This window comes from Cetorhinus maximus, chromosome 19, assembly GCF_964194155.1.
Source record: "Cetorhinus maximus chromosome 19, sCetMax3.hap1.1, whole genome shotgun sequence".
Taxonomy (NCBI): domain Eukaryota; kingdom Metazoa; phylum Chordata; class Chondrichthyes; order Lamniformes; family Cetorhinidae; genus Cetorhinus; species Cetorhinus maximus.
The window spans coordinates 13,136,075-13,159,581 of NC_135897.1; the positions used below are offsets into that span (position 1 = coordinate 13,136,075).

General features: G+C 44.8%; 2 protein-coding genes across 3 annotated transcripts in view; both read left to right on the forward strand.

Moving 5' to 3' along the window:
• The window catches only part of LOC144693660 (lactosylceramide 4-alpha-galactosyltransferase-like), a 33,120-nt gene extending 14,002 nt beyond the window's left edge, over positions 1-19,118 (forward strand). For both annotated transcript variants that reach the window (XM_078563526.1, XM_078563525.1), the window contains 2 exons: positions 3,192-3,742; positions 16,986-19,118. In XM_078563526.1, coding sequence (XP_078419652.1) covers positions 3,218-3,742; positions 16,986-17,570 — 1,110 coding nt within the window. In that variant the 5' untranslated portion in view covers positions 3,192-3,217 and the 3' untranslated portion in view covers positions 17,571-19,118. The remainder of the gene's footprint in view (positions 1-3,191; positions 3,743-16,985) is intronic.
• LOC144693663 (lactosylceramide 4-alpha-galactosyltransferase-like) overlaps positions 1-23,507 on the forward strand; it is a 278,016-nt gene that overhangs the window by 177,062 nt on the left and 77,447 nt on the right. The gene's annotated exons all lie outside the window — the stretch shown is intronic.

Sequence of the window (23,507 nt, forward strand, 5' to 3'; positions counted from 1 at the left end):
TGCAAAGTACCTATTCAGTTCCTCCGCCATTTCTTTGTTCCCCACTACTACTTCTCCAGCATCATTTTCCAGCGGTCCAATGTCCACTTTTGCCTCTCTCTGACCCTTTATGTATCTAAAAAAAACTCTTGCAATCTTCTTTTATATTACTGGCCAGTTTACCCTCATATTTAATCTTCTCCCTCCTTATTTCTTTTTTAGTTGTCCTCTGTTGGCCTTTGTAGGCTTCCCAATCCCCTGGTTTCCAACTGCTCTTCACCACATTGTATGCTTTCTCTTTAGCTTTTATGCTGTCCTTGACTTCCCTTGTCAGCCATGGTTGCCTCGTCCTCCCTTTAGTATGCTTCTTCTTCTTAGCGATGAATTTTTGTTGTGTCTTCCAAATTACTCCCAGAAACTCCTGCCATTGCTGTTCCACTGTCTTTCCTGCTAGGCTCATCTCCCAGTCAATTCTGGCCAGCTCCTCCCTCATGCCTCTGTAGTTGCCTTTATTCAACTGTAATACCGTTACATCTGATTCCAGCTTTATCCTCTCAAATTGCAGGGTAAATTCTATCATATTATGGTCACTTCCTCCTAAGGGTTCCGTCACCTTCAGCTCCCTTATCAAATCTGCCTCATTACACATCACTAAATCTAGAATTGCCTGTTCCCTAGTGGGCTCCACCACAAGCTGCTCCAAAAAGCCATCTCTTAGACATTCTACAAGTTCCTTTTCTTGGGATCCTCTACCAACCTGATTTTCCCAGTCTACCTGCATATTGAAATCCCCCATGATCACTGTAACCTTGCCTTTCTTACACACCTTTTCTATCTCCTGGTGTATCTTTTGTCCCACATCCTGACTACTGTTCGGAGGCCTGTACATAACTCCCATTATGGTTTTTTTACCTTTGCGGTTCCTCAACTCTACCCACACAGATTCTACATCATCTGACCCTACGTCATATCTTGCTATTTCTTGCTAGGTCCACCTGGTGAAGCTATAACACAGGACAACTTGCGTGCCAAACAGCATAAGCAGCAAGTGATAGACAGAGCTAAGTGATCCCACAACCAACGGATCAGATCTAAGCTCTGCAGTCCTGCCATATCCATTCGTGAATGGTGGTGGACAATTAAACAACTCACTGGAGGAGGAGGCTCCACAAGTATCCCCATCCTCAATGATGGAGGAGCCCAGTACATCAATGCAAAAACAAGGCTGAAACATTTGATGATCCATCTCGGCCTCCTCCGGAGGTCCCCAGCATCACAGATGCCAGTCTTCAGCCAATTCGATTCACTCTATGTGTATCAAGAACGGCTGAAGGCACTACATATTTCAAAGGCTTTGGACGTTTACAACATTCCAACAATAGCACTGAAGACTTATGCTCCAGAACTTGCTGCACCCCTAACCAAGCTGTTCCAGTACAGCTACAACACCCACATCTACCCGGCTATGTGGAAAATTGCCCAGGTATGTCCTGTACACAAAAAGCAGGATAAATCCAACCCGGCCAATTACTGCCCCATGTGTCTGCTCTCAATCATCAGTAAAGTGATGGAAGGGGTCATCAACAGTGCTATCAAGCGGCACTTGCTCAGCAATAACCTGCTCACTGATGCCCAGTTTGAGTTCCACCAGGGCCACTTAACTCCTGATCTCATTACAGCCTTGGCTCAAACATGGACAAAAGAGCTGCACTCACAAGGTGGGGTGAGAGTGACTGCCCTTGACATCAAGGCCGCATTTGACAGATTTGGGCATCAAGGAGCCTTAGCAAAACTGGAGTCAGTGGGAATCAGGGGGGAAACTCTCCACTGGTTGGAGTCAAGGAAGATGGTTGTGGTTGTTGGAGGTCAGTCATCTTAGCTTCAGGACATCACTGTAGGAGTTCCTCAGGGTAGTACCCTCGGTCTGACCATCTTCAGCTGCTTCATCAATGACCGTCCTTCCATCATAAGGTCAGAAGTGGGGATGTTCACTGATGTTTGCACAATGTTCAGCACCATTCATGACTCCTCAGATACTGAAGTAGTCCATTTCCAAATGCGGCAAGACCTGGACAATATCCAGGCATGGCTGACAATTGGCAAGTAACATTCATGCCACACAAGTGTCAGGCAATGACCATCTCCAACAAGAGAGAATCTAACCATCGCCTCTTGCTGTTCAATAGCATTATCATCACTGAATTCCCCACTATCAACATCCTGGGGGTTTCCATTGGCCAGAAACTGAACTGGACTAGCCCTATAAATACTACTTGTGCCTACAAGAGCAGGTCAGAGGCTAGGAATCGTGCGACAAGTAACTTGCCTCCTGACTCCCCAAAGCCTGTCCACCATCCATAAGGCACAAGTCAGGAGTGCGATGGAATACTCCCCATTTGCCTGGATGAGTGCAGCTCCCACAACACTCAAGAAGCTCAACACCATCCAGGACAAAGCAGCCCGCTTGATTGGCACCACATCCACAAACATTCACTCCCTCCACCACTGACACACAGTAGCAGCAGTGTGTACCATCTACAAGATGCACTGCAGGAACTTTGACAGCAACCTCCAAACCCACAACCACTACCATCTAGAAGGACAAGAGCAGCAGATACATGGGAACACCACCACCTGGAAGTTCCCCTCCAAGTCACTCACCATCCTGACTTGGAAATATATCACCGTTCCTTCACTGTCGCTGGGTCAAAATCCTGGAACTCCCTTCCTAACAGCACTGTGGGTGTACCTACACCTCATGGACAGCAGCTGTTCAAGAAGGCAGCTTAGCACCATCTTCTCAAGGGCAATTAGGGATGGGCAATAAATGCTGACCCAGCCAGCGAAGCCCACATCCCATGGATGAATAAAAATTTAAAAAATTATGGAAAGTACATCCTACCAACTCATAAGTGATAATACAAACAGAAAATGCCGGAAATATTCAGTCGCTCAGGCAACATCTTGGAGAGAGGAACAGAGACATCATTTCACGTCAATGATCTTTCATTCAAACTGAAACATAAATGTTGTTTCTCTGTCCACAGATGCTGCTGCTGTGTATTTGCAGCTTTTTCTATTTTTATTTCTATTTCCACCTTTGGCAGTGTTTTGTTTTTGAGCTCATAATTGATGTTTGTCACGGGTATGATTGTATAAAATCACAATTGGGCTGTTTTATTTCCTTATTGAATCATTCTTTCCTTTCGCAGTCATCACCGAAGAACCATCTCCAGTTATGAGGAGGAGTCCTAAATTACTGTTATTTTTCCTAATACTAGTATTTGGCATCACCCTCCAGCTTTGGCCAAATTCCCCTTTGAAGGTGGTATCCATTTCGTTCCAAGGATATGTCACAAATTATTACAAACATTTAAGGCTAGATGAGCTGACAAATAACTTGGCAAAATATAGAGACCGAATGAACTTGTTTCACCAAATCTTCTCCAGCGACGGTCCAAACCGTTTAATCAGTTTGAAACCTCCACACCCATCCACAGAGCCCGGAATTATGTTTGTGCAGACCTCCGATGAACTAAACCCTTCGTCATTGGCTATTTGTGCTGTCGAATCAGCTGCTAGAAGAAACCCAAACAAATCTGTTTATTACTTCATGAAAGGATTCAATGGGAACATATCAGCCTATCAAAAGCCTGAATTCAGGGCCATCCCTCTGCTTTCTTCAATCCCGAATGTTGTCATCTTGCCCTTGAATCTTGATGAATTGTTCAGCAGCACTCGCTTGGCTGACTGGTATAAAGAGGTAAGGAATTGGACAGTGCTGGCTGCTTGATTTGTGCTTAGCAAAAGCTGCTATTGGTCATCAGTATGAAAATTAAAATAGCAAGCTTTACACTGACAAACCGCACACCAGTTTCTATATGTAAGATGATGCTTAATTGCTGAATTAGAATTCCTTGTGTGTTTTGGATTTAAGTTCAGTTTCTCAGAAACAAAATTTCAGGTCCAGAGAAATCATTTACAGAATCAGAAAGATGGTCAGGGTCATTTTCTTTTTGAAAATCAGTGTTTATCTCAATTATTCAGACTACAATTTGTTCATTACTGTTATGGGGACTATTAAGAAACTCCCTGGCCTGCAGAATGTTAATTCAATCCTTGCCCAGCAAAGGTTAGACAAAACTTTTTGATTTGTGTTTCTCACATATTCTTTTGAGGCAATGGGAATTGTCTCGATATTCTAGTTAATTCCACATTGTTGAAATGTCTTCATTCATGTGAGCACAGAGGGTATGGCTTAGCTGAGTAGACTGTGGGTGCAGGAGGAACTGTGGAACCCAGGGCTGTGGTAGCCATTTTTATTGGCAACTCAACTGACACTGAGATGGGGGAGAGTCAGGTTCAAATCTTTTTGTTTGTCAGTAAAACAGGGAGTCAGAATCTGCAGAAATTCAAATTGAAGTTGGTTAGTGAGGTAGAGAAGACAATAGAGTCAGTCAGTTCAGTGAGTACAGATTGGGAAGAAGCAAAGCATTTAGACTCCCAGAGGAAAGGTTGTCTATCCCACTAATAGAATCCTTTTAACCCAATCACCACAATACAGTTTTCCATCTGGTTATGCCACAGTGCCGTAGCTTTGTTGGTGATTTTTCTTGCCGGAGGTGCTTTTGCATCTGTATCATTGATATCCATTACTGTACATCCATTAAAATCACTTATGGCACCTTGGGGAGTTCTTACATGCCTCCATCATTGCTTCCCTTTTCCCCAGTTTATCTCTCTACCTCACTATTTCCCCATGGTAACAGGATGACCATGTCCTGCACGGTGTTCTCTAACACCACCTCCTCTTTCCCATTTAATATGGAGTGTCTCCAACTGTTTCTCAAGCTCAGGGGCTTTTAACCTAACACAAGTTCACCTGCAGACAATCCTTCTGTCTGTGGTGATTCTGGACATGCCATCATTTCCAGATTCTCCCACGTTTTGTAAATCTGGCACAGCTCCGGTTTCCGGTCTCCTGACAGAATAAATGATGGACTTGGAAATTCAGTGAGAGCGATTTCAAACCAGCTACAATTCATTGCTCACCTCCAGTGTCGTAATCTTAAAATCACTCAAAACAATATGGGTTCTGTAAACAGCCAGCTGTACAATTACATGCAGCTCTTTTAAAGTGGGTCAGTTAGAAAATATACCGTCTCCAGCACTTTCACTCCTCAGTTCACAATACCAACTTATCAATCAAATTAGTCTAGTCACAATTGATAATTTCATGCTTAACCACTCATTTCAGTTCAAGCCAACTCACTTTCACTTGAAGTGGATTATAACTCTAGCATCAATGGGGACTACTCTGAATCAGGAGCACTCCCTTAACAAGCACCCTCAATCGAGTTCAAAGCAGCAACCTCACAGACACTTATTTTGGGTCTGAGAAATTGAACTATGTATCCCTCAAGGGAAATGATCATCAAGAGATATTACCTTCTTCCACATAGCCTGTTAAATAATTTGTGAGCCAAATTATAATTGCCCCGATATTATAAGGGTCCAGGGGTCGCTCTTCAAACATTGTATCTTCCCACTTTAAGAAAATACAAGAGAGGAGGGTTCTTAAACTGCATACAGAGGATTACAGGAGAAGTTATACTTTTCCAACTTATTTACAAATTTATTAAAGAACTATTTAACATGCAATACACTTTAAAGTGGATAACTACATCACAAGGTTAAAGACTATAAGAAGATAAAAAACATAGGCTGGGCTTTTCTGTACCTACCGGCGTTGGGCGTGTTCAGTGGTGTGAGCGGACAATATGGCGTGATCGGTTTCATGATGGCATGAAACCAGTTTGCGATTGTCCGCTCAGTCCACTGGCAGTGGGCTGCGTTCTCTGCCATTGGATGTCGGGAACCTCATTGTAATACATCAGCATATCATTATTAGTGCTGCCCACTGGGAATCATCCCCCTCCACCCCCTCCCCAACGCTGCATTGTTCGCCCACGTCAGTGGGAAAACAGGCCGGTGTGGAACACATCTTGACAACTGTGACGTGCAGAAGTCGGGACTTACCCGCCAGGGCCTTGCTCACATCATGGACATCCGAGGAGCAGAAGATGCTAGAGTCCAACAGCAACGGTACACTGGAGGAATGCCTATGGCATGCTGGGTGGGTTCCCTTGCACATGGCTCTGCTGTGAAGCAGCTCACGGAAGTTGCAAAGTCACCGTTGATGCTCACAATGGATGATTGTCGAGGGAATGGGAGTGAGAAGGCTGGGATCAACTGGAAGAGGAAGCAGTGTTGGGGGGCTGAGGTTGGGAAGGGGGAATGAAGGTGTCAGTGGGGGGAGTTTGGGGAGGGTGAATGGGGGGAGGAGGGGGTAATGGGGAGGAGACTGCAACTGGGGAGGTAGGAGTAAAGGGGGTGGAAGGTGCAAGGGAAGGAGTGCAGAGAGGGGAGGGTATACGGGAGGAGGAAGGGGTGTGGTGGGGAGGGAGTAAGGGTTGAGGAAGTAGTAAGAGCGGAGGAAGGAGTCAGGAAGGCAGTAGGAGTAAGGCTAGAGGAAGGAGTCAGGAGGAGGGAGGGATTAAGTGTGGCTGAAGAGGTAAGGCTGGAGGAAGGAGTTGGGAAGGGTGGCTGAAGAGATAAGGGTAGAGAGAGTCAGGTATGGGGAGGGGGAGTCCAGGAGGGGAAGGGGTGTGAAGAGAGGAAGGGTTTCCAGGGCGAGAAGGGGTGCGGGGGGGTGGGTTGCGTGGAGCGTGCAGATGAATTTGCATGGAAGGGGTCGGATACATCCATGTCTGACTCCCGGGGAGTGAACCAAGGGTAGGCGTGGTCTGGAGGAAGGGTGAGAATGACCAAGAGCAGAGTGAGGTGGTAGGGTGGGGGGGTGAGGGTTCAATGGTAGTGGTAAAAGGGATGGCGAGGGTGGTTGGTGGGGACTCGGAGACAGACACAGACCCTGGGGGTGGGAAGGAGGAGGTTGGGGAGCTGAATGTGGATGGGGGTGGGATTTTCACAGGCACATGTACCTGGACATCCCCAGAGGAAAAGAGTTGTGGCTGGTAGGTAACGGAGGGGAGGTGGAAGGTGATGCTGAGGTGTGGGGGCAGTGGGGGGTGGGGGGGTGGGGGGGTGGGGGGGGGTCAACTATGATGGGAGAGAGGAAATGGGTGACTGGGGGGAGGGCAAAAGACAAGGGAGTGTACAATGAACTGGATCAAGAGAATGCTGTTCAAATCGACAGTGAAATGACAGTCATAGTGGCTGAGATCAGGTGCTGCATGGGAGTGTGATCACTGGGTGGGTGGAGATGCAGCTCAGCTCAGATGGACAACTGGTGAACCCCAGCAGGCAGCATTCAAAATGCTCAGGACATTGAGATGAGTGTTAAACATGAAGGATCCATGTGTGTGAGAGAGGCTTGCATGAGGCTCCAGAAGGCCCTGTCACACACACACTTATCCCTCCAGAATCACTCGTGGGCTGGCTGATTCCTCTGTGGTGACAGCTTTTCCGGGCTGCTTATTTCCACCTCTTCACTGTGTCAAGAAGATATAATAAAGTCTATATGCTATTGGAACTTATTTTAAAATAGAGCTTAGTGGCGTCTGTGTCTCTGTGTTTGTATGTGTGTGCGTGTCTTAATTGGATTAGAGCCAGCTGGTCTACAGTTTTGATGTATAGAAGAGAAGTAGGTTTGAAATGTTAATTAGGTAAACATGGGACAACTTGCTTTTATCCTTAAACAAACTAGTGTAGCTTGCATTCAAAGAATGGGTGAAATATTACACCTAGCCAGAAGAAGCCAAACAATGTGTTTACTTTTTCCAAAGCTTACTAATAAAATTGCTGCTATGAAAGGGCTTTGATGTTAGAAGAGGTAAAGTTCAAAAAAACCTAGTGATACAATGAGAATACGCATTCAAAGAGAAAATATGAATAAAGGAAGGGAAAGCTGTTGGTAAAGGAAAGGGATTCTAAGATCTAAAGCCTCCAGCCTGTAAGACTCAAGCTGCTGTCTGCAAGGACCCAGAGCTGAAAGAAACTCATTTTGAATGTGACTGTCCAGTGTGTGCTTTGCCAGGGGCCTGTTTAAGTCTGTGTTTTACTGTTGCTTTAACAAAGGTGTAACTAGGAGTCAGATTAATTAGGGGATTTTTGTAGTTATTATAGTAGTAATTTTGTGGACACATGTATGTTCTTACAATCTTTGTATTAACAAATGTTTAATTAAGTTTTATAAAAAAACCTCTTGGAACACGTGGTCCAATTACTACTGAGTTCAAATCCTGCATCTCGAAACATACAAATTGCAAAATTGGTTATGACAGTTGTTTCAAGTTTCCCTCTGAGATTTGAACAGCTCAGCATTTACCATCAGCTGTGTCATAATAACTGGAGGAGGAGTCCTCTTGGCTGGAGATGAGGACATGAATGGAGCTGAGGGACTGGCTGGCTGAGGGTATTGGTCCCTTGGCAGATCTCCCTGTGAACCAAAGTAGTGATAATTATTACATGGCAGCAGAGTCAAAAGCAGGAGAGAGAGCACTCACAGCTGCATTGACAGAGGGATGATGTGGTGCAGGATCCTCAAGTGGGTGTTCACCGCCAACCTCACCGTCACCGCAGGCACGGTCCACGTTCTCACCAATCAGCGCAATGGCACACTCCTCAAAGTGAGTGAGGGGCCTAATGTGAGCCACTCCACCCCAGGTCTGGGACCTCTCCCTGCTGTTGTGAGCCAGTTTCTCCTGCATGAAAACAGATGGAGAGAGTGTGAGCAGGACACATGACACTGTGTGGAATGTTTGTGTGGTGAGCGGAGACATGGACGGGATGAGGATGTGAGCTCCAGAGAATATGATCCTGATGAGATATCAGAGTGTGTGTGAGAGTTAGTGGTGTTGTCCCTTGAGGTGTGAGATCCCTGTGGATGTGTGATGGGTTTGTGAGTGTGTGAGTTGAGAATGATGAGAAGAGTGAGTTAATCTGGCAGAATGGATGAGTCCATTCAACCTGTAGTGGCACTGGGTGGCTGTCCTCTTTTGCAGAGCACTGGCGCTGACCACTGCCTCCCAAGCCTGGCTGGTAACACTGGTAGTCCTGAGGCCAGAGCAGGGGTAGGGGACATCACAGCAGGCCTCCATGGCATCCAAAAGGCGTTTCAGTGACATGTCATTAAACCTGGGGGCTGCGGTCTTTATGTGGACTTCTTCCCTGCAGCAGTTGTGGCCTGGAAGCACTGAGAGGCATGCGCGTGGCTGGACTTTAAATATGGCGCCCGGCATGATGAAGTGGCGAAGTGATGGCGGGCGGGCAGGTGAATGAGAGTCCGCCCACCATCAAAATGGCGTATTTCCCAGGAATGTGTAAATAATGTGGCGGAATTGGGACAATATGGTGTTTTACCCACCCACTACCACACATAGTGCAAATCTGGGATGATTTCGCCCTATGTCTTAGTCCTAATAGAGAATCCAGTGAAAAAGATTTTAAAATACACTGCTACAGTTAAAATTAGTTATGGATATCCATCAAATATTCAAAGTAATGGTGTTACCTTAAATCCCCGAGTGGTTAAGTTGATGGGCTTTTGGACACAGAAGCTGTCCACTTTAAGATATCCAACCCCTCGACAACCAGAGAAATATTGGAGGGTTCTCAATACCTTTCTGCAATACCCCTGATTTTCTGAAGGGGAACTTGACCATTTATACCCTTCTAAAACCAGGTTACATCATCTTTAGCATCTATGGTGCTGCCTCCTTGGCTAACTCTTAAAATTCACTATTTTTTAATTGTTAAAATGGTTTTACTATATCAATGCTGTGAGCTGATATCTGGTCCATGTGTACTTATAATACATTCCAATATCTTTCCTGGTTTCTTCCAATTGCTTCTATTTCTTCATAAAGTGATTTTAAACTTTTAACAGAAAAATAGAGACTTTCTAAATTGTATCGGGTGCCTGAGTTTTAGTGATGTCTTCTTAATACATAATGGAAATAGTAACAGGCTGTGCCATCATTAATCTTTCCTAAAGCTCCTTGGCTAGTGAATAAAACAATTAAGCTTTACCCTATTTCCAAAAAAGGAAAGAGGTCCAGTGATACCTAGTGGATGGTATGGATGAGGTAACATCTGTTTTGAGTCTAAAGCAGACTGTAAGGCTAGTGCTGTCCATGTATGTTTGAGGGCTTCTGGGAGAAAGTGGCAATCCATGAATCTATGTCCATTTTCTCAATTCTAAAGTATAATGTCCTAAATATATATGCATATATATATATTTGTGAATTTCCTTCACACACTCATTTGTATTCTCATGCTTCTGGTCATGTACAATTTAATTGCAGCATGCAAATGTTAAAATGTTAACAATGGTTCCAATTTTATTTTCATAATATGCAATGTAGCTTTGGTTCTCAACACTTAGGGACATAGACAGGAGCCGTTCTTATTTAGAATTGTGATCTTTTAATCCATAGACTAGAGACCATCCCATTCGCCATTCCCCCCCACAAGAAATCCATATCTGGCTTATGTTTTTATTTCGTTCCAGCATTCATGGTGCTTTCTTGTTGGCTGCTTTGTGAGCAAGGGAACAATAATTTGGGGCAGAATTTTCCCTTGTTGGGTGGGCACGTTGCACCCACCCCGAACGGGAGTGAAATAGTGCACGGTGACGTGGGCGAGGGCGAGACGCGTGCCGCTGACAATTAAGAGGCCTATTAAGGCCCTTAGTCAATTAATTAAATTAAAATTTTCAGTGCCTGTCCAACCGTTTGGTTGGCGGGCGGGCGAATAGGCCAGGCGGCCTTTGCATTTTTAATAAAACCCCATCCACGGGTGGGATGAGCAGTGACTAGAGAACCAATAAACTTCTCAAAACTCATTTTTCACATGTCCCTGTTCATGTGACAGAGTCACATGTGGGAGACATGTTTTCCTTATTTTTAAAATCTCTATTTCTCATCTTAAAACTCCTCAGCCCCCTGAGGCAGCTCTGTACCTTCAGAGAGCTTTCACTGAGCGCACCCTTACACACGCGCACACTTCAGCCCTCGCGCTCCTCCCATCCCCACCCCGGCAGCGCTGAGGCTCTTAGTGCCCCTTTCACGCTGGCAGGCTGTTAACTAGCCAGCCAGCATGAAATCACAGTCAGGGTCCGATCGCGGGCAGTGGGTGGTTTCGTGGCCGTTCCCGAGCCCACCTGCTGCACCCGCCTGATGAAGTAAAAATCCTGCCCTTGGTGTTTGTTCTATCAAAGAACAGTATCCCCAAATTCAAATGATACCAATTGGAAAATCCCAGCTATTTAGATGCTTGACTAGTCTTGGAATCAAATGCATGGATTATTTAAGTTCAGTTTGGGTTTCCAGTCAATATTTTGTGATCTGTCTCAGATAATCTGTCAGGATAATAACATGGAGATAAAGAATTTTCTCTTCACTCTCCAGCAGAGAGTAACTCATCCCCTGACTCCCCAAAGCCTGTCCACCATCTACAAGTTTTATGAAATCAATTCGTTCTGTCTGTTATTTCAGTTAGCAATCTGTGTAGATTATAATAAGATGTTACATTCATTCCTGCCCAGTAACAAGGATGGGATCCTCTTGGAATGTTATGATAGGTCACCAGATCAGTTCAAGGGTCAGTGAACAGCAGTTCAGAGGCAGTCAGTTTTGGGGAGCCAGCCTGCACATGTCAGAGATAGGGACAGGAAGGGTCCCGATTAAACTAAAAAGCATGAAAAGGGCTGCAGTTAGCAGACTTTAAGTGAAGTGGGGTTGAGAAAACCTGGAAGATTCATAAAGGCAGCCATTGGTTGGTGACTCTGAGCTGTGGGCCTTTGGGGCAGTGGTGTTCTGCTTGGCATGGCTGAAAATCTGACATTGTGCTTATAAGGTGATGCTTGAGTGTACTCAGAAATCCAAGGGAATGGAATTTCAGTAGGTGAGATTGAAACCCTATAAGATGGGCATTGTTGAAGCTGTCCAAGTGGGATCGATTTTTACAGAGAATTCCAAGGTGGGATCTTCAAATGTGGAGATTGGAAACCCCCATGGGAAAGATGAAGTTTCCAATACAATTGGTTGGCTCACAATGCGACAAACACCTGGGTGGGTTGTTGAGAAATTCATAGAAACTGTTTTGGTTACATCTATCGTTTATTGTGTATTGTGGTCTGTTGGACTGCAGTCCACCTGTTGATTCACATGTACCTCATACTTACCCTGAATGTTAGAGTACAGGATAGATGTTGTAAATAATTTTATCTTTCTGAACTTGTATAGTAAAATATATTTTTTGCCTTATTCACTCAGTAAACATCTAGAATCTCAAACTTTGTCTACTTTAAAGAAAATGTTATTGGTCCTTAACCAGATCTCCACCCATGAACCGGGTCTGTTCAAAGTTCATAACACAAGGCACAAGTCAGGAGTGTGATGGAATACTGTCCACTTGCCTGGATGAGTGCAGCTCCCACAATACTCAAGAAGCTCAGCACTATCCAGTACCAAGCAGCCCGCTTGATTGGCACCCTATCCACCACCGTAAATATTCACTTCCTCCATCATCCATGCTGCAACAACTCACCAAGACTACTTCGACAGACCTCTACTACCTAGAAGGAGGAGGGAAACAGATGCACAGGGACATCACCACCTGCAACTTTCCCTCCAATACACACACCATCCTGAATTGGAAATATATCGCCGTTCCTTCACTGTCACTGGGTCAAAATCCTGGAACTCCCTCCCTAACAGCACAGTGGGTGTACTTACTCCATGTGGGCTGAAGCAGTTCAAGATGGCAGCTCACCACCAACTTCTCAAGGCCAATTTTGAATGGGCAATAAATGCAGGCCAGCAATATCCACAGCCTGTGAATGAATAGAAAAAAAAATACATCTGTGTTTCTGGAGTTTTTCAATGCTGAATTCATTCTGTCTAATATTTGTCCTCTTGAAACTCAACAGCGTGTTATAATTGTGAGGTTGATAAGATTTTTGGGGGGGACTGTGTCCTTAAATTGAAGGTAAAATGAAGGGATCATGTGACCATTTCTGAAGTCTATCTGACAGTAAGCCTGGGTGGTTTGATTGGTAGAGGTCAAAAGAATGCTTAGATTGTTTTACTGGGAAAAGGTGCAGGGTGTTTACACTTGGGGACAATGGCCTGTCTTAACATGGTAGATTGTGAGCCTCCAAAGTCTCAGAAAAGTGTTGAGAATGTCAGATTGTAAACAGTTGTGCTGTAAACTGTCCATTTAGTTCCAGTATGAAAAGAATTGGGCTCTCAAGGATAGCTAGCTACAATTTCTACCTAGTTTTGAGGATCATGCGATTCACGCTGCCATGGGGAAGGAGGCAAAGGAAACCATTCGAAATATTAGGTTATAAGCTTTCCTAGATTATCACTAAATATCACAGTGTTTGGAGTCTGCTGGATCCGGGAGAGAGGGAGCAGCTAGAGACCAAAAATGCATCTATGATTTGTCATGTTGGAATATGGTAGAAGCTTGCATTCTGATTGAAAAGATCAAATTCGCATGGAGTTAAAACAAGGCGGGAAGAGTCACCTAGCTTGGGCTAGAGGGAGAGACTTTGGAAAGGCTTTGCTAAGGGAGGAGATCGCAGGGGCTCTGACCCAAATTTTTAATTCCTCCCCGGCCACGGGGGAGGTGCCAGAGGACTGGAGAACAGCTAATGTGGTTCCACTATTTAAGAAGGTTTGTAGAGATAAGCCAGGGAACTACAGGCCAGTGAGTCTCACGTCAGTGGTAGGGAAACTATTGGAAAAAATTCTGAAGGGGAGAATCTATCTCTACTTGGAGAGGCAAGGTTTGATCAGGGATAGTCAGCATGGCTTTGTCAGAGGGAGGTCATGTCTAACAAATTTGATTGAATTTTTTGAGGAGGTAACCAGGTGTGTAGATGAGGGTAGTGCAGTTGATGTAGTTTATATGGATTTCAGCAAAGCCTTTGACAAGGTCCCACATGGGAGACTTATAAAGAAGGCAAAGGCACATGGGATACAGGGTAATTTGATAAGGTGGATTCAAAATTGGCTTAGTTGTAGGAGGCAGAGGGTGATGACAGAAGGATGCTTTAGTGACTGGAAGCCAGTGTCCAGTGGCGTACCACAGGGATCTGTGCTGGGCCCCCTATTATTTGTCATTTATATAAACGGCATAGATGACTATATGGGGGGGTAGGATTAGTAAGTTTGCGGATGACACAAAGGTTGGCCGGGTGGTTAACAGTGAGGTTGAGTGTCTTGGTTCTACAGGAAGATTTAGACGGGATGGACAAATGGGCAGATAAGTGGCAGATGGAATTTAACCCTGAAAAGTGTGAGATGATACACTTTGGAAGGAGTAATTTGACAAGGAAGTTCAATGAATGGCATGACACTAGGAAGTTCTGAGGAACAAAGGGACCTTGGCATGTGTGTCCATAGATCTCTGAAGGTGGAGGGGCATATTAGTGGGGTGGTGAAAAAGGCATATGGGACACTTGCCTTTATCAATCGAGGCATAGTTTACAAAAGTAGGGAGGTCATGTTGGAGTTGTATAGAACCTTGGTGAGGCCACAGCTGGAGTACTGGGTGCAGTTCTGGTCGCCACATTATAGGAAGGATGTGATTGCACTGGAGGGAGTGCAGAGGAGATTCACCAGGATGTTGCCTGGGATGACATTTAAGTGATGAAAAGAGGTTGGATATACTTTGGTTGTTTTCGTTGGAGCAGAGAAGACTGAGGGGCGACCTGATCGTGGTGTACAAGATTATGAGGGGCAAGGACAGGGTGGATAGGGAGTAGCTGTTCCCCTTAGTTGAAGGGTCAGTCACGAGGGGACACAAGTTCAAGGTGAGGGGCAAGAGGTTTAGGGGGGATGTGAGAAAAAACTTTTTTACCCAGAGGGTGGTGACGGTCTGGAATGCACTGCCTGGGAGGGTGGTGGAGGCAGGTTGCCTCACATCCTTTAAAAAGTACCTGGATGAACACTTGGCATGTCATAACATTCAAGGCTATGGGCCAAGTGCTGGTAAATGGGATTAGGTTGGTAGGTCAGGTGTTTCTCATGTGTCGGTGCAGATTCGATGGGCCAAAGGGCCTCTTCTGCACTGTGTGCTTCTGTGATTCTGTGAAAAGAAAGCCGCAATGTGAAAGACAATTCTAAGACTATAAGTTACCAGATTGAGAAAGGAAGAGGAATAAACCTTTAGGGGCCAAGAATCACTTTGGGTTGACCCTGGGAAGATTGAATGTCTACACAGAGGATCATGTAAAGTGTACCTCTGAAGAGTTTTTTGTTTGCTTTTTGGATAGGAATGGGGTGGTGGTGGGGGAGCGAGGGCAGTGGAGTTATTGCATTCTGTGGTTTCAAATATATGTTGCCAAAAAGATTGGTGTTTGGTGTGAGGGATTCTGTGTTTTCAAATTTCATTTTTATATTTTTGAGGCAGACCCTAACAGAAACTGAAACTGAAGTGAAAAGGATACAGAAAGGGAAACTGAACAGCTAAATTTCGAAAGGAAACTGACCCTCCCAGTTTCTAAGGAAACAAAAACTGAGGTTTGAAAGCCAAAACTTCTAGGCAACTGAACCTGGCTGAAAGATATAAAAAGACACAGATCAGCCCAAGCCAAGCAGTAGATGAGTCCATTGGTGCAGAACAGGCAGGATGAGAAGGCAAAATTCAGATCCAGAAGCTGAGAATATGTTGCTGTAGCCGTTTCTGTTACTTGAAGGTAACATTTGTGGAACTACCCCATCCAGACTGAGTTAAACTAGTTCTCCAGGCATGTGCCATTTGTGGTGAGGACTGTGCCCACTGAACTTGGCCTCATTGTGCACTACTGTTAGCTGAGGATCTGACAAGCTCCTGGAGGATCAGAGCTGTAATTCTTCATGAGGAAGGCAAAGTTGAAGGGCTTTGTGACTGAGTATGATCACCAAAATCTGAGTGGACTGTTGAGCCGATTTGTAAGATCTGTCTTCATTGTATCTGCCATTTAATGTGCAAGTTATAGTTTATAATCAACTACAATTTGCACATGAATTAAACATAAATTAACCTTAATTTTTGATGTTAGAGTATCAGATAGATAGAATCTAGTGTTTGCTTTCTTGACTCTTAAATAGTAAATTTTCTTCTGTTTTAAACCGTTATGTCTTGTGGTTTAATTCCTTTAGTACAGAACTGGGATTTTGTATTTCTTTTAACAAAAGAAAAGTTGCTGGTCTCTACTGAGATCATAACATTAGTTAATAGTGCTTTCAACCACCAGTTACAGTAAACATCCATGAAATCTTAATGTGTATTTCTAAGTTTGAAATTTTTTTGTTATTAGTCTCTAGAGGGATCATAACAAGTGTATAAACTCAGAATTTAATAAGTTGGTTTTATCTGAGTGTGTTTGCTGTAAGCTGTCTCTTTTACCTACCTTGCTGAAGGATCCAGTATATGAGAGCGAGATGAGCTATTGAGTATGTGGTATATGATCATTCAGTGACACAATCTTGTGACATCTAACATTTTGGTTTCAAACAAAACACATTTTTGTGTATTACACAAGCAATATTTCAGCATGAGCCATGGAACACAGCAATAATGTGGTCAGAAATCCTCATTTCACTAGAGTTTTATCTGAAGCCTAAGGCGGTGTGTTTGTGCATTTTTAACTACATTTGTAATTGATAAGCACTGTGACATGTCTCAGAGGACATTGGCTCTTGTGACACCTCCTCTATGTTTCCATCAAATTGAAAATGTAGACTTTGCCGGATGCAATAGGGAAAGAGGCTTCAGTTTCTTTCCATCAAAAGACCAGGCAAGTTTAAGATTAAACCAGCCCTGGTTCTCCTATCCATGTGTAGCACCTTGCAGGCTATTATAAAGTACTCTCAGTAATTGGTCCTCAACCAGGGAGCATTGTGTGGAGGGAGGGGACAGTATTTGACAGGAAGGACCATTTCAATATCAAAACTTGTAAATGATGATTCTGCTATTCTATTATTATACAGGTAGATCCTGACATGGAAAAATACTGGATTTATGTGCTATCTGATGCCTGTCGGATAGCGCTGCTGCGGAAGTACGGAGGAATCTACCTGGACACGGATGTCATTTCACTCAAGCCCTTGAAGTTCCAAAACTTCATCTGTGCACAATCAGAAAATGGTGCTAATGGTGCAGCTTTGGGATTTACCCGCAGTCATTCCTTTACAGAGATGTGCTTAACGGATTATGTTGAGAATTATGATGGAGAAGTCTGGGGCCATCAGGGTCCTGACCTGATGACTCGAATGTTGAAAAAATGGTGTGAAACTGATAATCTCGATAACTTCCTTAACAAAGAATGCAAAGGGATTTTGTACTTGTCCAGCAACTGGTTCTACCCAATTCCGTACACTAACTGGGAAAAATACTTTGAAAGAGATAGAAGGAACGAGAATGATATTGAAAATGAATTCTCAAAGACTAGTGGGGCACATATCTGGAATTTTCTAAGTGGTCATTATGAAGCTCAAATCAAAGGAAGTCTGTCATTAATGGAATACTTTTTTAGTAAATACTGTCCGAGCACATATAAATCTCTCCCAAAATGATTTTGTTTGCATATTTGTGTTGAATATTAATTACTACAAAATCACTGCTAACCAAACCAATCATGATGACTTATATCTTTACTGAGATTATATTCGATACACACTGGATGCAAATATTGATTTTTATATTTGATAAAAGTTTGATTTAGGCTATTTTATATATTGCAGATGTCTGTTTAAGATCTTCAACAATTTTCAGTGAAATGGGGGAAAATTCTGCACTATTTTAGCCTATTTATTAATCAGGTGATGTTTGAATGAGTCTATTTGTGCAATTAAATGGCCTTGCAGGTTCAAACTTATTGAACTGAATGGGGCTGTCGCTTTGTGAAATCGTGCTTGTAGTTCAGCTGTAGTTACAATTGGAAGAGAAAGATCCCACAAGCTGAGTAGATCTGCCCAACTCTTAACAGACAGCTTTCCCCCCCCAGCTAACGGTCTGGAGCCTGTATCTGAGTGAGATGCAGAACTGCCGCTCAGAGACATTGTGTCAACTTGCTGTACGCCACTGTAGGATCTTGGGTTTGGGATCCAGAGATATCTAGTCAGTTTATAAAGCAGCAACAGTTTACAGATGACATTGTGAGAAGGGTTTAATTAATAATCTTGTTGTGCGGTGTCCTTTAGGGAACAGTGACCATAGAATGGTAGAATTCTTCATTAGGATGGAAAGTTAAGTAGTTCGATCCAAAACCGGGGTCCTAAATCTAAACAAAGGAAACTACGAAGGTATGAGGCGTCAGTTGGCTAAGGCAGATTGGGGAACTTCATTAAAAGGTGCATAGGTGATGGTTACTATTTAAGGAACGAATATATGCATTGCAACAGTTACATATCCCTTTCTGGCACAAAAACAGAACTGGAAAAGTGGCCCAATCATGGTGAACAAAAGAAATTAAGGATAGTATTGGACCCAAAGAGGAATCATATAAAGTTTCTAGAAAAAGTAGCAAGCCGAAGGATTGGGAGCAGATTAAAATTCAGCAAAGGAGGACCAAGATATTGATTAAAAGGGGAAAATAGAGCATGAGGACAAACTTGCAAGGAACATAAAAGCTTTTATAAGTATGTAAAAAGAAATAGATTAGAAGACAAGTGTCGGTCCCTTACAGTCCGAAATGGGAGAGTTTACAATAGAGAACGAGGAAATGGCAGAAAAATTAAAGAACTACTTTAGTTCTGTCTTGACAGAGGAAGACACAAATAACTTCCCAGAAATACTAGGGAACCAAAGGCCTAGTGAGAAGGCGGAATTGAAGGAAATTAGTATTACAAAAACAATAGTGCTGGAGAAATTAATGGGACTGAAAGCTGAAAAATTCCTAGGGACCGATAATCTACATCCTTGGGTACTAAAGGAAGTGGCTAGGGAAATGGTGGATGTGTTGGTTGCCATTTTCCGAAATTCTGTGGATTCTGGAACAGTCCTGACATTTGGAGGATGGCAAATGTAATCCCACTTCCTCTACACTCGTTATGGGGAGTGAAAAATACCCTTGGTGTGTGATTTTCTCATACAATAAGGATTATGGAGGCTGCTTGTTCTCTCAAATTACTGTAGATGGGCTAAATCTAGTTGCCATGTCTACAAAGTGCAGCAAAATATACCTTGATCCTTGTCCATTGCCACGACATCATTAAATTCCCTGGTCAGTGACAGACTCACAACAGAACATGGCAGTGTCCTTCGATATTTAACACAAATGTCGCATTGAGCCGTGGCTTGCTCAATAAGGTTGTTGCATTCTTTATCAACCATTCCAGAATCCCACAGCACAGCTTTCAATTTTTGTGACGTTAGATATGCAAATTGTCTATGCAATTTCCAAATAATCTCCTTGTCCACCAAGTTTTTATCCCCAGAAGTTTACAAGGATGCTCTGACGAGAAATATCTGGCTTTCTTATTAGCAGGCAGTAATGGCCTGACCGAGCAAAATGTAGATCCACAGTTTTTCCAAACACAACCTTTCTGCCATTCTCCATGTCTAGCTTCATCGGTGCTGTTTATCCAATTGAAGATTTGCACAACGATAGAGATATCTCATTAGCGACCACCTCAGAACTGATGAAGAGACAGGTCCCAGCTGCCTTCCAAGGGAGGACTACTCTTTTGGAAGATGTCAGCATGTTATTACCCCTAAACATAACACAGTTGGAGCTTCCATACTCCTTAACCTTCCGTCGATCTGCCTTGTTGGGAGACTCCAGGTAGCAGTTAGGCCAATTCACCCCGCAAACTGTGGATGTGCACCCACTATCTAAAACTGTGCAGATGAATGAATCAGCCATCAGAATACTCAGCACCAGATTCAAATTCCCAGTGACCAACACAATTCCTTTCCGCAGTCGCCATCATCATTTTCAGCCTCGGAATTATCTGCTTCATGCGTTATTTCAAAAACACGATTATTTCGCTGCGCACAGTCCATTTCGTAGTGATACTTAGAATCACACCGGCAACACCGATTAACCATTCCCTGTACATTTCTTGGGTTCAGGCACGTACATTCGTCATTTCAGCCCTGCTTTTTGTCTCGACTCTCAAATTGCCTAAAAGCAGGACCATCTTCAGACCACATCTCAGTGACCCGGTCATAATACTGGAATCAGCATTTAATATATTGTCAATCTCAAAATTCTGCAACCATCGAATTCTCCATCCTTTGCTTGACTGCAGAGTGGTATTTGATAGGAAAGTAGCTGGAAATGACAGTCGTCCCAAAAATGATTTTGGGGCAGCGGCCCTTTGGTCTCAGAGAGGGTCTTACCAACTTAAAGGATGTATTTGATTGCAGCACAATCTCAACATCAACATTGCAGACCCGTCTCAATGCACCCCAAAACAGACCCGTCTCACTACACCCCAAAACAGACCCGTCTCACTGCACCCCAATACAGACCCGTCTCAATGCACCCCAGTAAAGACCCATCTCAATGCACCCGGCCATCTCACTGCACCCCAATACAGATCCGTCTCACTGCACCCCAATACAGAACCGGCTCACTGTTCCCCAATACAGACCCATCTCAAAGCACCCCAATACGACCCGTATCACTGTACCCCAATACAGAAACGCCTCACTGTTACCCAATACAGGCCTGTCTCACTGCACCCCAATACAGGCCCGTCTCACTGCACCCCAATACAGACCCATCTCAGTGCACCCCAATACAGACTCGCCTCACTGCACCCCAAAACAGAACCGTCTCACTGCACCCCAATACAGATCCGCGTCACTGTACTAGAATACAGACCCGTCTCACTGCACCCCAATATAGATCCGTCTCACTGCACCCAATATAGATCCGTCTCACTGCACCCCAATACAGACCCGTCTCACTGCACCCCAATATAGATCCGTCTCACTGCACCCCAATACAGATCCGTCTCACCGCACTCCATTACAGATCCGTGTCACTGCACCCCAATACAGAACTGCCTCACTGTTACCCAATACAGACCCGTTTCACTGCACCCCAATACAGAACTGCCTCACTGTTACCCAATACAGACCCGTCTCACTATCCCCAATATAGACCCGTTTCAATGCACCCCAATACAGATACGTCTCACTGCACCCCAATACAGATCCGTCTCACTGCACCCCAATACAGACCCGTCTCATTGTACCCCAATACAAACCCGTCTCACTGTACCTCAATACAAACCCGTCTCACTGCACCCCAATACAGAACAGCCTCACTGTTACCCAATACAGACCAGTCTCACTGCACCCCAGTATAGACCCATCTTACTGCACCCCAACACAGATCCGTGTCACTGCACCCCAATACAGACCTGTCTCACAGCACCCCAATACAGACCCGTCTCAATGCACCCCAATACAGACCCGTCTCAATGCACCCCAATACAGAACCGTCTCAATGCACCCCAATACTGTCCCGGCTCACTGAACTTCAATACAGACCCGTCTCAATGCACCCCAATAAAATTCGTTTCATTGCACCCCAATACAGACCCGTCTCAATGCACCTGGTCGTCTCACTGCACCCCAATACAGATCCGCCTCACTGCACCCCAATACAGATCCGTGACACTGCACCCAATACAGATCCGTGTCACTGCACCCCAATACAGACCCGTGTCACTGCACCCCAATACAGATCCGCGTCACTGTACTAGAATACAGACCCGTCTCACTGCACCCCAATATAGATCCGTCTCACTGCACCCAATACAGAACCGTCTCACTGCACCCCAATACAGATCCGTCTCACTGTACTAGAAGACAGACCCGTCTCACTGCACCCCAATATAGATCCGTCTCACTGCACCCCAATACAGATCCGTCTCACTGCACTCCATTACAGATCCGTGTCACTGCACCCCAATACAGAACTGCCTCACTGTTACCCAATACAGACCCGTCTCACTGCACCCCAATACAGAACTGCCTCACTGTTACCCAATACAGACCCGTCTCACTATCCGCAATATAGACCCATTTCAATGCACCCCAATACAGATACGTCTCACTGCACCCCAATACAGATCCGTCTCACTGCACCCCAATACAGACCCGTCTCACTGTACCTCAATACAAACCCGTCTCACTGCACCCCAATACAGAACTGCCTCACTGTTACCCAATACAGACCCGTCTCACTGCACCCCAATATAGACCCATCTTACTGCACCCCAACACAGATCCGTGTCACTGCACCCCAATACAGACCTGTCTCACAGCACCCCAAGACAGACCCGTCTCAATGCACCCCAATATAGACCCGTCTCAATGCACCCCAATACAGAACCGTCTCAATGCACCCCAATACTGTCCCGTCTCACTGAACTCCAATACAGATCCGTCTCAATGCACCCCAACACAGGCCCGTCTCAATGCACCCTAATAATATTCGTTTCATTGCACCCCAATACAGACCCGTCTCAATGCACCTGGTCGTCTCACTGCACCCCAATACAGATCCGCGTCACTGTACTAGAATACAGACCCGTCTCACTGCACCCCAATATAGATCCGTCTCACTGCACCCAATACAGAACCGTCTCACTGCACCCCAATACAGATCCGCGTCACTGTACTAGAATACAAACCCGTCTCACTGCACCCCAATATAGATCCGTCTCACTGCACCCAATACAGACCCGTCTCACTGCACCCCAATATAGATCCGTTTCACTGCACACAATACAGATCCGTCTCACTGCACTCCATTACAGATCCGTGTCACTGCACCCCAATACAGAACTGCCTCACTGTTACCCAATACAGACCCATCTCACTGCACCCCAATACAGAACTGCCTCACTGTTACCCAATACAGATCCGTCTCACTACCCCCAATATAGACCCGTTTCAATGCACCCCAATACAGATACGTCTCACTGCACCCCAATACAGATCCGTCTCACTGCACCCCAATACAGACCCGTCTCACTGTACCCCAATATAAACCCGTCTCACTGTACCTCAATACAAACCCGTCTCACTGCACCCCAATACAGAACTGCCTCACTGTTACCCAATACAGACCCGTCTCACTGCACCCAATATAGACCCATCTTACTGCACCCCAACACAGATCCGTGTCACTGCACCCCAATACAGACATGTCTCACAGCACCCCAATACAGACCCGTCTCAATGCACCCCAATACAGACCCGTCTCAATGCACCCCAATACAGACCCGTCTCAATGCACCCCAATACTGTCCCGTCTCACTGAACTCCAATACAGACCCGTCTCAATGCACCCCAATACAGACCCGTCTCAATGCACCCCAATAAAATTCGTTTCATTGCACACCAATACAGACCCGTCTCAATGCACCTGGTCGTCTCACTGCACCCCAATACAGATCCGCCTCACTGCACCCCAATACAGATCCGTGACACTGCACCCAATGCAGATCCGTGTCACTGCACCCCAATACAGACCCGTGTCACTGCAC